Source organism: Rhipicephalus microplus, chromosome 10, assembly GCF_043290135.1.
Source record: "Rhipicephalus microplus isolate Deutch F79 chromosome 10, USDA_Rmic, whole genome shotgun sequence".
Classification (NCBI taxonomy): domain Eukaryota; kingdom Metazoa; phylum Arthropoda; class Arachnida; order Ixodida; family Ixodidae; genus Rhipicephalus; species Rhipicephalus microplus.
The window spans coordinates 58,134,834-58,148,908 of record NC_134709.1 but is presented as its reverse complement, the minus strand read 5'-3'; the positions used below and the strand labels follow the sequence as shown (position 1 = coordinate 58,148,908).

The following is a 14,075-nucleotide window of genomic DNA, read 5'->3' as shown; positions in this document are numbered from 1 at the left end:
TATGACGTAAGCACGTAAAAAATTTGTATTGGAGGATTTCAGATGTGTTTCCTGTACACACAGCACTTGAGGTGAGTGTTTGTATAAAAGCTCTTGGACGTCGTCGAGGTTTTCAAGCAGGCCTCTGACGTTCCAATGTATAATTTGTGTTTCCATATTGGAAGTAAAGTAGTGCTGTGTGTACGTTAAGGGAGTGACTTGTTTAAGCTGAAAGGTCGAGCTCAAGTAACAGGGCTATTATCAGGCCCTGTTATGAGCTTTTTAGTTTTCTTGGCGTGCTCCAGAGAGCCGCGCCGCTCTTTTGGCACCAGGGGTGCCGCCGTATCCATTGCCTCCTCGGAGGCACTGGATGCCCGCTCATGCGAGCTGGTTTTTCGAAGCTTGGGCCTCGCCTGGAGAGGTGAGGCCTTGAGACCCAAGCACCCTGGAGTCCCTGGTCTCTGTTCGATAGTAGGCGGAGTAGACTCAACTACTGCCGCCTTGGGGGCAGGCGCCACAGCCAATGGCTCGCTCTGCGCAGGCCAAAGGAGTGGCGAGGGCTGGTGCGACACTGCCCCCTGGCGCGCCGCATTAGCATATGTGGGGCCATAAAACGGCGAGACTCTTTTTCTTGCTTCTTTAAATGTAATGTTTTCTTTTATTTTTAAAGTGATGATCTCTTTTTCTTTTTTCCAGAAAGAACTGGAACGTGAGTACGCGGCATGACTACCGCCACAATTCACACAGTGTGCAGGTGCTTCGCAGTTGGCGGAAGCATGGCTCACGACTCCACACAGAGCACAAGTTTTCTGGCCACGACAGCTTTGCGAGCCATGGCCATATCTCTGACATTGGAAGCAACGGCGGGGGTTGGGAATATATGGCCTCACAGATGTCTTTGTATATCCAGTCTGAATGGTTTCCGGCAAATCGCTCGAAGCAAAGGTCAGTACTAAGTGTTTGGTTGGTATTTCCTTTTGATCTCTTCTTATCTTATTACGCTGTACGTTTGTCACGTTCTGGCTTTTCCATCCTTCAAGAAGTCCAGCTTCGGTCAGGTCAAGCAAATCTGCATCCGATACGACCCCGCGAGATGAGTTCATGGACCTGTGTGGCGTAATACTGATGGGTGTGTCTCCAAACGTTGTGAGGGTTTTCAGTTTATCGAATTAATCTTTGTCACGTATTTCAAGGAGTAGATCTCCACTGGCCATTTTGGTAACCTTGTACCCGGCACCGAGAGTTTCGGTTAAGGACCTAGACACTACGAAGGGGGATACTGTTCTGGCTTGCTTGTTAGTTTTTTCGCAGTGTATAACGTGGAAGTGAGGAAAGGTTTGTCTTGGCCGGATGAAAAAATTGATATCTTCGGTGCGTAACCGCTTTGAGGAGGCACGATCACTAAGTAAAGGGAATGCTTTGTGCATGCTAATTGTATGTTGTTCAGTAGCGTTGGCGGCCACCCACCACGGAGCCCAACGAGGGGACGCTGCAAGTTTACGGACGCTGAAACCTGCAGACGCCAGCCGTACAACGCCACTATAACCCAATGCGCCTAGACCAAGGTAGGCTATTTGCACAGGGTTAACCCTAGCCGCCAGGAAGTTTGGAAGTAAACGGAAGAGAGTAGAAGACAGGACAGATAAATAGTAAGAGATAAAGACGAAGATGTAGGGAGAGAGAGATAGGAAAAGGCTACTGCCGATTTCCCCTGGGTGTGTCAGCCCAGGGGTGCCGTCTACGTGAAGCCGGGGCCAAAGGGGTGTGTTGCCTCTTCCGGGGGGCCTTAAAGGTCCAATCACCCAGCGTCAGCTCAACCCCCCGGATCCCCTTTTCCCCGAACACGGCAAAGCCACGCACGGCTAGGCGTGGGAGGGAGCCGAAACTCCCCCGTTAGCTCGGGTCCGTGGTGTCGCTACACACCAAACGCCTACTTGCGCAGGCGCCCCTGCGGGGAGGAGTTTAGAGATGTTCGGAGCTCAGCTAAACTGAATGCTTGGTTATATGCTTCGTATGTGGTGGATTTGTGTTCGAGTTTTTGATTTTCTATTCTTGTTCTGTATTTTTGGAAAGTGTCAGTATAGTGGGATGAGCCGGATACCCGCTCAAAGTGTGCACCAATGAAGTTTGCCTGATCTTCCAAGGTATCACCCTGAGTGTTTTCGAGTGGGAGTGAGTGTACTTTTCTTCTTGCTACCCTACGAACCATGTTCCAGACTTTGGCTTCTTGTGTATTCGAATTTATCCCTGATAAAAACTTGTGCCAACTTTTTCTTCTGGCCTGCCGTCGCGTTCTCCTGCCTCGAGATTTTATTTTCTTAAAGCTCTCAAGGTTTTCCGCTGTCGGCGAGTTCCGCACCAACCCCCATGCCCTGTTCTGTTCCTTTCGCGCATTACGACACTCTGTGTTCCACCAGGGGACGTGTCGTTTGCCGGGCATTCCAGATGTTGGCGGTATGCACTTGGCTGCTGCGTCAGTTAGAAAAGCTGTGAAATACTGCACAGCTTCATCTATGTTTAACCTACATATGTCTGTCCAACTCAAACGTGTAGTGTTATGGAACTGTTCCCAGTCTGCTTTGTTTATCAGCCATTTGGGAACGTGTAGAGGACCTTCATATGTTGTTTGTGAACTCAACACTACAGGAAAATGGTCACTACCATATAGATTATTTATGATTTTCCATTTGAGTAGGGGTAGGAGTGAAGGTGATACGATGCTGAGGTCGATAGACGAGTAAGTTTTGTTGGCAACGTTATAGTATGTTGGCTCTTTTCTATTCAACAAAGAGGCACCGGAAGAGAAGAGAAATTGTTCAATGAGACGACCTCGTGCATCACAGCGAGAATCGCCCCACAGTCCACTATGTGCATTTAGGTCCCCAAGAAGCAAATAAGGTTCTGGCAGTTCGTCTATTAAAGACTGAAATTCACGTCTTTCAAGACGGTGGTGGGGAGGTACATACAAAGAGCAGATTGTGACGAGTTTGTGCCGGGGGGCCTTAACGGTCCAATCACGCAGCGTCGGCTCAACCCCCAGGATCCCCTTTTCCCCGTACACGGCAAAGCCACGCACGGCTAGGCGTGGGAGGGAGTAGAAACTCCCCCGTTAGCTCGGGTCCGTGGTGTCGCTACACACCAAACGCCTACTTGCGCAGGCGACCCTGCGGGCGCATTAACAAAGTGTGCGATCGTTTAGATGTGTGTGCTGCCTCACCGAAAGCATGCTGAAATTTTGCGAGATTGCTGTGGGAAGCGCACTCAAAGCGTGGTAATTTTGTTTTGTGGCGTTTTCAGAAGAAACAAAATACGGAAGGAACTGCTTGTCAAAGAATGTCTTTGCACAGAACGTTGCAACAGTGCACTTACTTTGGAGGTGGCACCGTAGTTCCAGTGACCCGCGTTATTGCTGAAGTCATAGCTGCCAAAAAATAAATTGCAGATCAACAAGTTTGCCACAGTGAATATGCTGGTGTATTTGCATGAAGTTCAAAATCTCGGCTGGAAAACTCGCTAACGCTCAGATAATACACTTAACGCAGAAGACAATAAAAAATAATGACCGCACTTTCTTGAAATAATTCAGGTGCATGTATATCTGAATGCATCAACCCATGCCACTCGTAGCACATGCTTTGTACAAATTATATTTTGCAACAAAGATGCGCGAGGGTATGGGACGCAGAAGAAGAAGAGTAGTGGAGCCGGCGCTTGGACTGTGTGGTTGAGTGAACCGGAATAGGCCTGTCTCAGAAGTACAATATATATATATATATATATATATATATATATATATATATATATATATATACTGCACATATCTGAGTCATGACAAATATGCTAAATTTGCTTCTTAAAAATCGAAAAGTACCATTCGCATTCAAATAAACATTTTTTTATTTCATCGCTACTCGTTTCGAATTAACTTCGAAACCAAAATTTACTTATCGCACAAGGCTATTACCAATACTATATTTGATGATATGTGGGATTTAACGTCCCAAAACAACCATATGATCATGAGAGATGTAGTGGAGGGCTCCGGAAATTTCGACCACGTGGGGTTCTTTAACGTGCACCCAAATCTGACAACACAGGCCTACAACATTTTCCCTTCCATCGGTACCGATACTTTGTTAATGCCGATAAGACTTGGTGTTTCTACATAGACTTGGAGTTTCTAGAGAAAATTTAGCCGCCCAGCCTAATGTACAGTCACCATAACCTTGACAACTTGCAAATGTAACCCGCTTGTGTGCAAGACAGATATGGAATGCTTAGAAAAATTTAAAGGGTACGGCACAAAGCAAGATGGGAGGACTTGGAAAATAATAGGGCTAAATCAAAGGCTTTCTTATTTATCTTATATTTACATTGTACCTTTTATTACCTACAGAAAACCAGCTAGTCCAATTTGCTCCTTTTCAAAAGTGCACATCGATAATCCCTTCAAGAAGAAGACAAAATGCTGCAGTCTCACTCATTTTGGCAATGGTGGTTCCTGGCGCTGTGGTGGTTGTGGGTGGAGGGGCTGTGGCAGTTGCGGTGCCTGGTGCGGTGGTGGCAGAGGTAGCGGGTGGTGGTGCGGTGGCTGTTGCAGTGCCTGGTGCTGTGGTGATGGGTGGTGGTTCAGTGGCAGTGCAGGTACATGATGCTGCGGTGGCAGCAGTGAAACCTGGTGCTGTATTGGCAGTAATGGTGGGTGGCGCTGCGATGGCGAAATTTGGCTTTAAAAAATGCATATCCTACAGCCTTCCTTTGACACAGTACCACCATCTTGGCATTGCTGAAAAAAAAGGAGAGATTGGAGCTTGGGGTAGCCATAATGTTGCGTACCCCCAATGAAACATGAAACCAGCTCTATTCCAAGTTTCGTTTTCATAACTTTGATTTACATTTTGTGTATGCTTTATTTTATTGGCTTTCATTTATTGTGCAGTTTCTGTCAGTCATTGCCATATCATTTTACAAAAAACTAAGGTATAAAGACTCCATTTTACAGCAAAAGCTATTATGCACTCACAGGGGTTGCATGAACTGTAGTTGTCCACTGTCACCACCAATGTCTGTAACTACTATTGCATGAAAAAAAGAAAACTAAGTAAATGCAAAACAGCAAGGACAATGGGATTTCAACCCGGGTCCCCTGCATGCCACCCCATTATTATAGTACTGAGTCACGTGAGCTCTTAAAACTACCTTGAAAACTAACCCTAGGCAGGCTTCACGTCAAGAAAGCAACCGTATTAACCTAAGTAATAAGCAGTTTAGAACAGCAATGAAACAAACAGGCATCGAAGAATGCAAATTGGGTAACGAGTGGTTTGTCAAATGCTCCAAACCATTACATAAGCTTCAGGCATAATTATTTCTCTTTGTCAGCCACAACACCAAAAAATTATACAAAATGTTTTGCAGGTGTGTAGCGAGTACCAAGCTTCTCGGGAAAATGACAAAGGTTGGCATACTGAATGCCTCCCTACAACACAAAAAATATAATAATTCATTGTGTAGTGGTACCCTGCAAGTGTCCCTGTAGTTTCGCTGCGACAGTGCTGCGAGTTCTGCGCAGGCATGATGACTGTTTTTTTTTCTTCAAGCTCATTAGTCCTGAAACGTACGTTCGGTAAAGCAGTCCATATTTGTCTCTACAACCAACAGATTTTTACATCTGGCCTTGCTTAAAAGTTGTAAGAAAATATATTTTTGTGTTCCTATATGAACATTAAAAATAAACCAATAACCTTAAGCACCCAATGGGTTTTTGCAAATATTATAAAAACGTTTCAATGAACTCATGCCTACTTCAATAATTATTTTGAATTTATAATGAAAGTCGAGCTGTCACAGCTTAAAAACTACAAGAGACAGCTCTAAACGAACTTGAGTTATATCAGCAGAACCATTCCAATCTACATGCCGAGTTTTATCATTCTATCTCCACAAATAACAAAAATAGCTTTCATAGCAATGCCCATCCTTAAAGGGGCCCTGCAACACTTTTTGAGCATGGTCAGAAAACGCTGCCGATCAGTAGTAGAAGCTCCCGACAACACGTGAGCCAAATATTACAGCGTACCACGCGGCCTGGCATTCACAATAAATTATCAGTCAGCTAAAAGTTGCTTTTTCTTCTCTCAACAAATCGTGCAATATGCCCAAAAATCGCACGTAGTAAACCCGTCTATCTGCCATTGGCTGATTTTAACATGGCGAGCTCGCTCATTACAGAGATCGCAGCGAAAGGCCGCTACTTGTCCACGCGTGCACGCGCAATCACACTGAAACAGCTGCGAATTCAAAGAAAAGAAAGGAAAAAAGTGCTCAAGGTCACAAGGCGCACATGACATTTTTCAGTGGCCCTGCCATCCCTCCCTGCTTAGCTTCCAGTGCTTTTCTCGGGATGAGAGAAGAGAGAATGCAATTGCAGCATGCGACAAACCTTTGTAACTCCACTCACACTGAACGGATTCTTTAAAACCTTTGCAGCATCGACTTTGTGAGGCAATAAGCTCTTCCAATGAAATCATTCCATGGTTACTTGAAAAAGTGTTTCAGGGCCCCTCTAAAGGGGCACTGACACAAAATTTCGCAGCCGAGATGGTCTGCTGGGTTGATTCCCAGGAACATTCATACATCATCTGCATAATATCAACAGTGAATATAGCTGGGAAGGTATTTTAAAAGCATTTTGAAGTTTGCACGAGCCCTAGACTCCATCGTGCCATTGACACCATTGAAGGGTACCCCTAGGGGACCCCTTACTTCTCCCACGTCACCACGCTGCAATCAACAAAACAAGTTATGATGACGGCATAGCGGCCATTTTTCTTTTGCCGCGTTTGTTACCGCAGTCTATATTGCTCGGTGGCTGGTTGCGAATGCGTGGCCGTGGCGCAGGCTTAGAAATTTCTGTGTTTGGCGACATTGCAGTCCCGTTTCCTATTCGAATGTAATTATTGTTGCGGATCATGTGCAAGTGTGTCACAGTTCTGTGTGCTGACATGGTCAAAAGCTGCACACGTGAGTTGGCGACAGTTGCGCCCAGTTTTTGGAGATCTCTCAAACGGAAACTGAAACTGATCGATAATAAGGGGCCTATAAATAATTATCTGTTGCGTGCTGTAGCAAATTATGTGTCTTGTCATGATTAACAGGCCCCCAGCAACACGTTGCAGCAGAAAAACGCGAGGCCAAAGGTTTTGTGTCAGTACCCCTTTAAGGCAGCACAGAAGACAGATGAGCACCTTGTTCTCTGTTCATATTAGCCGCTGCGGCTCTACATCCCCAAACCACGACATCATTACAAAGGACACCGTGGAGAAGGGCTCCCAAAATTTTGAACATTTGCGGTGCTTTAAAGTTCACATAAATTAAAGTACACGGCGGACCTTTCCGTTTTTGTTGAAATGTGACTGCTGAGGCCAGGATTCACTCCCGTATGACCTTTGGCTCAGCTTTTGAGCGCCATGACCACTAGCACACCATAGCACATTCTTTTGCAACTTCTCTTCTGCCTTAATTAATTAACTAACAAGCTCGTTCACCTTTTCATACTAAAAACAGCAGGTCTATAAAATGTCCACTTCACTCAGGTCTAGGTAACACATTAAAAGTGGGGGAAGAGACAACAATAAAATGAATTTTGTTTTCTTAGCTACTGCCCTTTCCAAACCAATTAACATTCAGCTTAGCTAGTAATTATTGATTAGTAGAAGCTATAAGCATAAATTATGGAAATGCCAAAACTTTCATTGCACTTGTGTGCCATATTCGAAAACATATTGATATGAGATTTCATCTTTTCCTGTCATTTCATCGTATTTCAATGTTACTGCGAGACAGATGTGCAACAGGTAAATTGAGCTGTTGTGCGTCATGTGCCCCCAATGGCCGGACTCGCCTAAAAGGTTCCAGCCAAGACATTATGATAAACAGCGGTTGCTGCTACAAGTAAGCAGCCACGTAGCACAGCGTATCTGAGTCCCACGACTCCACATGAGGGCACTGCAGTCACGCTAACACGCGGTATAAGCTCATGCTCAGTTCACAGTCACTATACCGACTAAAATGCATCATTTGATGTCTACTTTTTATTCCCATCTTTCCTAAGGTACTCGGCTGCTGACCCGCAGGTCGCGGGATCAAATCCCGGTTGCGGCGGCTGCATTTCCGATGGAGGCGGAAATGTTGTAGGCCCGTGTACTCAGATTTGGGTGCACGTTAAAGAACCCCAGGTGGTCAAAATTTCCGGAGCCCTCCACTACGGCGTCTCTCATAATCATATGGTGGTTTTGGGACGTTAAACCACACAAATCAATCAATCTATCTATTACCATCGTTCCAGCACGTCTGGAACACATCTCTGATCAGTCGTGGAAAAAATGTTACCGTTTCATACGTTTTATATTTAAATGAACCACTGTTCTTATCAAGCGTGACGCATTTCAAAGAGACAAACTAATGAAACACACGTGCTGTCGGAGTGGCAGGGATGCGGGAGGTGAAGGAGCTAGATGGGTTGCCGCCCGACATTGTGCCTGCATGAAAGAAAAGTTAGAAAAAGTGTTGAAAGAATGAAACCAGACACCAGACACAATGAAACCAGTTTCACACACATTTACGAGCGGTTCTTATATGGACTGTTACACCTCCCCATGAAGCGATGTGTTACACATGCACGCGTGCATACACGCACACACATATATGAAAACAGCTATGGTGCCGAGGTGAATACTATGCAGCTGGTTTATATGTATGGCCGTTGACAAGATTGTGGCCTTTTGTAGCGGGGAATCTACTCCATTTCGGACTATAGTGAGTAGGAGAAGGCCGTATGGGAGCCATGAAAGGCAATTATTTGTAATGTATTAGAGACGTCTCTTCATTGTTCAAACGGGAGCATGGGGTGGCAAGGGACGACTTCCTTGAGTTGCCAGTCAGCGTCCTCTTTTAATAATTCTGTTTCCTAGAGCAAGATGTAGAGACTGAAGCCAGACAGGTGTCGTAACTGCTTTTCTCAATAGCTTTAACTGATCTGACTTGGAACTAATGATGTGCACACGCATATGCATGAACACACAGACACACACACAATAAAAAGCCCGAATTTGGCATCTGCCCTACATCTGGTGTCAACATGGTACGCAGGGCAAAGTGACATCCTGTGTGAACAAAGACATTTCATGAGAGGTCGTGCACTTTCTGCATATTGCTGCAAGAGCTTTTTGCATTGTGCAGAGATAGAGAATTTCCTTTGGTTCTGTAACAAAAATTCAAATTTTGGCTATTAAGCATTATGCCATCCCGTCTAAATAGGTTTTCAAGAGTTACATCAAGCTGAAATTATGGTTTACCAAATAATTATTATTTATTGATTGGTAATATCACATTGAAATGATTCGTCATCAAGGGGTATACTCGCTTTTTGCGCCAAGCGCGAGACTTGAATGGGGTCTACTACCAACGAAATGGACAGCTTGGCGGAGGATATACAAGCAACGCTGAGTGCTTCATCCAGATCTGATGAACAAGAGATCGCAGCATACGAAGACACGGGTTTCACCGCGAACAACACGGGTTGGAAAGTGGTGAGCAGCCGGAAAACGAACAAGGAACGCGCCGAAACAACTGCGACATTTATGCAGCAAAAAAAAAACCACCCAAGCAGCGGACAGGTGAGCTCCTCTCGGACACCCCTTAACATCATGAATCGTATGATCAGAGCCTCACGCATGCCATCTTTACCGGAAGACAACATCAAGATAGTGTTTCGTCCGAAGGGTGGCTTGAACATACAAAAGATCGGACCTATCTTGGTGAGCAAAGCCCTTGTAGCAGTAGCAAATCTTCGTTCAGCTCAAACCATGGAGGATATTATTTGTCCCAACATTATGCAGAATATCATGGTGGGGAGCAAACTGCACGACCTGGATCCAGGAACGGATTCCAAAAGTGGAGCCCATGACTGAGTCAGAGATGCCAGATTATCTATGGCACACAGTTCCTGCTGATCTGTTTGAACTGAACGGCAAGCAATATTTGGTCGTTGTAGGCTATTATGCCCGCTATATAGCAGTATGTTATCTGCGGAACACGACTACAGGTACGGTGATAGCTCTGTTGAAATCCTTGTTTGCCCATCATAGAATACCAGAAGCGTTTAGGTCCGACAATGGACCTCAGTTCACCTTATAGAAGTTTGCGATCTTCAACAAAGAGATAGATAGCAAATAGGGCATGTCACGAGCAGACTGCACTATCCCAAGAACAATGAAGCAAAAGGGATGGTGAAAGTCGTCAAAGACATCCTCAAAAAAGCTGATGACTGAAATGTAGGACACCTCATGTACAGGATGACTCCAGGCTGCAGTGGATATACTCCAGCTCAGCTCCTAATGGGAAGACAGCTCAGGACGACTTTACCAACACTGCCATTCCAGCTGACCTCAAAGTTGCCCAACCATGAGGAATTCTGCCGGAAATATAAAGAAGAGAAGTGGAAGCAAACCCGAAAGTACAACATTAGGCACAAAGCCAGCGATCAAGGCGAACAGCAGGAGGTTCAGTAAGGGTGACAATCCGTGGCACTACAGGCCAGCTTGTGAATAAGAACGGCAGTACAAGATCATGGGTCGTCAATACCCTAGGAAGGGAACTCGTTCGGAACACACACCATTTGATTGTGGCTTCGGCAACTAGGAAAGATCGTGCAGACATCGAAGACAGTGAACAAGTGGAATCAGGCCTCCCACAAGAGCAAGAAACATGAGGAACGGTGGCTACATCAAAGGATGAAGAAGAAAGTGTTAACCCTGACTTGAGTGAAGGAAAAAGCGTATGTTCAAGATATGGTCGACGCATTGTGAAACCTGTCAGGTACTTGAACTGACCGATTCTTTCGCCTGGAAAAAAAAGAGATGTGGCACTAAAGGGTTTGAGAGCTTCAATAAAGAGGCACTGTGGAACGCTTGCATCGGGGCGCGACGCAACGCACCTGGATTTGTGTTACTCTGTGTCTCCGTCTCGTTCTCTGCTCGAACCCGATACAACACAAGTTACGACAGTTTCAGACCTGAGAAGCGAGAGGGAGGGAGGGGAGCGACAGTTTTACGGGTGTCTTTCTGGGCCAGCACTACACACGAGCATGCGCGTCTCTGCACGAGACGCGAGCATGCGGCACGAGATGCGATCATGCACAGCGGAGGGTGTGGATGGTGCCACCGCCGACGCCGAAGCGCGGCATCGAGCGACTAAAAAATGCTCTGTATTTTAAAAGGAATGGAACCCTAGCGCGATTGCACCCCAGCTCTCCGGGAAATTGCTTCCGTTTCTGAAACTTCTGCCGAGCGACGCATGACGTCAGCTTCAAATGGGCATCAAACGCCTGCACTGTGTCGTTAAGGGTATACAAAGTCGGCGTCTTGAGTTCATTTTCCGTGCAGAGGCTGTACTATGAAATTCAGCCCGGCTCGTAAGAGGGCAGTTAGAAGGAGGGCGTTGTGATGCTTGGGCTTGTTAGTTTCTGCGCCGACGGCACCCGCGTGAGCCTGGGAAAAATCCTAGTTTCGCTTCAAGGGCGAAGCAATGAATGCGACAGCAACAACTTGGAATGTCACGCTGAGAACGGCAAGCACATCGAAACGTGCAACGCGCTGCTCATGCACAAATGATGTATTAAAACAATTACATTTACAGGACGAGAGCAATCTAACAATGTTTACCGCTCGACACTAACTTGCTGTTTAAACAAAAACGACACACAAAACGTAATCACAGGTACCGATGGGTGCAAACTAACAAGTGCCCCAGTTGTTATAGATTGCTGTGTATGAAAAGCGTGCTGTTTTCGCAAACGGGGCCTGTGCAGAGACCGAAGTGACCTTTGGGGGCCCGATAACTAACGCAATCATTCCTGTGAAAGCCGAAGGCACACGATTCTTTCCAAGAAAGTATAAGCGCGCGCACAAACATCTAACCCCCCCTTCCCCTCCATCCGAGGGGCAAGTCCGCGGATGGAATAGAAGCTCATTTTATCGCGATAGAAATCATATGAACAGTCTCGGCTGTTTTTTTTTTTTGCCGCCGCCTTTTACTGTGTAGTGAACACTCAGAAAAAAAAAACGCCGCCCGCGCTCCTCGCCTAGCTTGTCACGATGTGCCGACGCCCGCTCCACCCGCCCTCCCCTCACCATTCGCGGGGCAAAGTACGCCGATGAGGAGGGCGGGCGTCGGCGCATCGCGACGAGCTGGGCGGCTTTTTTGTTTGTTTTTTCTCGAGTGTTCACTACACGGTGAAAGACGGCGGCCGGCGGCAAAAACCAGCCGAGACTGTCCATATAATTTCTATCGCAATAAAACGAGTTTCCATTCAGGCCGTGTTGTGTGGGGCAGGAGCGCGGCGTACGCCACGGCATGCAGACGAAGGGGCCGAGCGACGGAAGCGCGAGTGACGTCTCTGAATGAGACTGGCAGGAAACTGCTTTACGGTAGGTGGAGAATAGCCATTGGCCAGCGAGACAATTAATCGTCACATGACCAGCATTGCCACGCCTGGTTGGTTGGGGTAAACAGGCAGCCGTCCGGAGGAGCGATAAGTACGCGCTCGCTCCTCCAGACCACCCGAGCACCGGGGTCGCACCACAGAACAGCCACGAAACCGGGAGATTTCCGGACGTATAAACAAACACGGGTGAAAGAATAACAGTCGCCATCGTGAGGTAGGACAGAAAAGAAGCAGGTGCTTCAAGGAATCTGTAGAAAACGGGGACGGCGTAGCAGGAAACAAGACGCTGGCCGCGCTCAAGAGGCTCAGAGCGGTAATCGAAATGTAGGAGAATCAAGGCATGCAGTAACGGACAGGACGTAGAATAAATAAATATTTTTACATTTCCCTCGACACTACTGTCAATCGCGCCTGCTCCTCAAGCTAGTCCTGGCGGGACGAAGAAGTGGCCGCGGCCACGTCAGCTCCACGAGGGGCCGAAAAAAACAACAACAACCGTACTCTACGAGAGCTCATCACTAATTTACACTACAGCACTTACCTATTGTGCTACGGTACTACGCTGCGTTTTCCCGAATGAAATTTTGGACGAGGCAGTTGGCTACAACAGACTGGCACACCGACTGCAGAATGCACGGACACGATGACGATTCCTGGAGGACTGGCACAACCCACTACGGGTAATCAGCCACAAAGCGTTCATAGATTGATTGATATGTGGGGTTTAACGTCCGAAAACCACCATATGATTATGAGAGACGCAGTAGTGGAGGGCTCCGGAAATTTCCACCACCTGGGGTTCTTTAACATGCACCCAAATCTGAGCACACGGGCCTACAACATTTCCGCCTCCATCGGAAATGCAGCCACCGCAGCCGGGATTTGATCCCGCGACCTGCGGGTCAGCAGCCGAGTATCTTAACCACTAGACCACCGCGGCGGGGCAGCCACAAAGCGTGCGACGCGATTCAGGCCAACAGGGGATGACGATGAAGTGTAACCAATTATTGTTTGTACTGGGGCGGACTCAGTAATATTTATACGGTGTCTCGATGCGCGCGCCGCCACTTGCAGGGCGGAGGACACCTTTTGACACACTCCGCACCGCGTTTCTTCGCAAGGAGCCATAACTTCTAGTGTCAGGCGGAGTGCATGTAGTGGCTATATCTCGGGGAGGGTGTTGCAAATGTGCTGGTACTTGACTTATTATATCAGTTCTTTGATCGCTATGACCCACAATCTCCCGCTAAAAGGAACCATGCAACGGGCGTTAACGCTTGATATGGCGACGGCGTTGATGCTGGCGCTCATTGGGGCGTTGCACAGAAGAGAAACCTGCAGGCACAAAGCACGCAGTGATGGACCGGTGTTTTCTACTGGAACATTCTAATCACTGCTAATAGGCAATGAGAGACAGAAGACGCCGATTGGACACGGGGACCCACAGTCCGCTTTTGTTAAAGCGTACGCTGCGAATTTTTGTTGTTCAATAACGCACAAGAGAAATATCCCACCGGTACTACCATGGAGGTCAAGATCCAGTGCCTATATATACGAAAAAGGTGGCCTGTGAACAATTGTGCAGCTGAAG

General features: G+C 46.9%; 1 protein-coding gene across 1 annotated transcript in view; it reads right to left on the bottom strand.

Moving 5' to 3' along the window:
* LOC142774415 (nuclear pore glycoprotein p62-like) overlaps positions 1-13,130 on the bottom strand; it is an 83,685-nt gene extending 70,555 nt beyond the window's left edge. The window contains exons 1-4 of the mRNA XM_075874775.1: positions 13,026-13,130; positions 8,454-8,519; positions 4,460-4,687; positions 3,349-3,400 (exon numbers count right to left, since the gene is read on the bottom strand). Coding sequence (XP_075730890.1) covers positions 3,349-3,400; positions 4,460-4,687; positions 8,454-8,514 — 341 coding nt within the window. The 5' untranslated portion in view covers positions 8,515-8,519; positions 13,026-13,130. The remainder of the gene's footprint in view (positions 1-3,348; positions 3,401-4,459; positions 4,688-8,453; positions 8,520-13,025) is intronic.
* Positions 13,131-14,075: the final 945 nt, after the last annotated feature.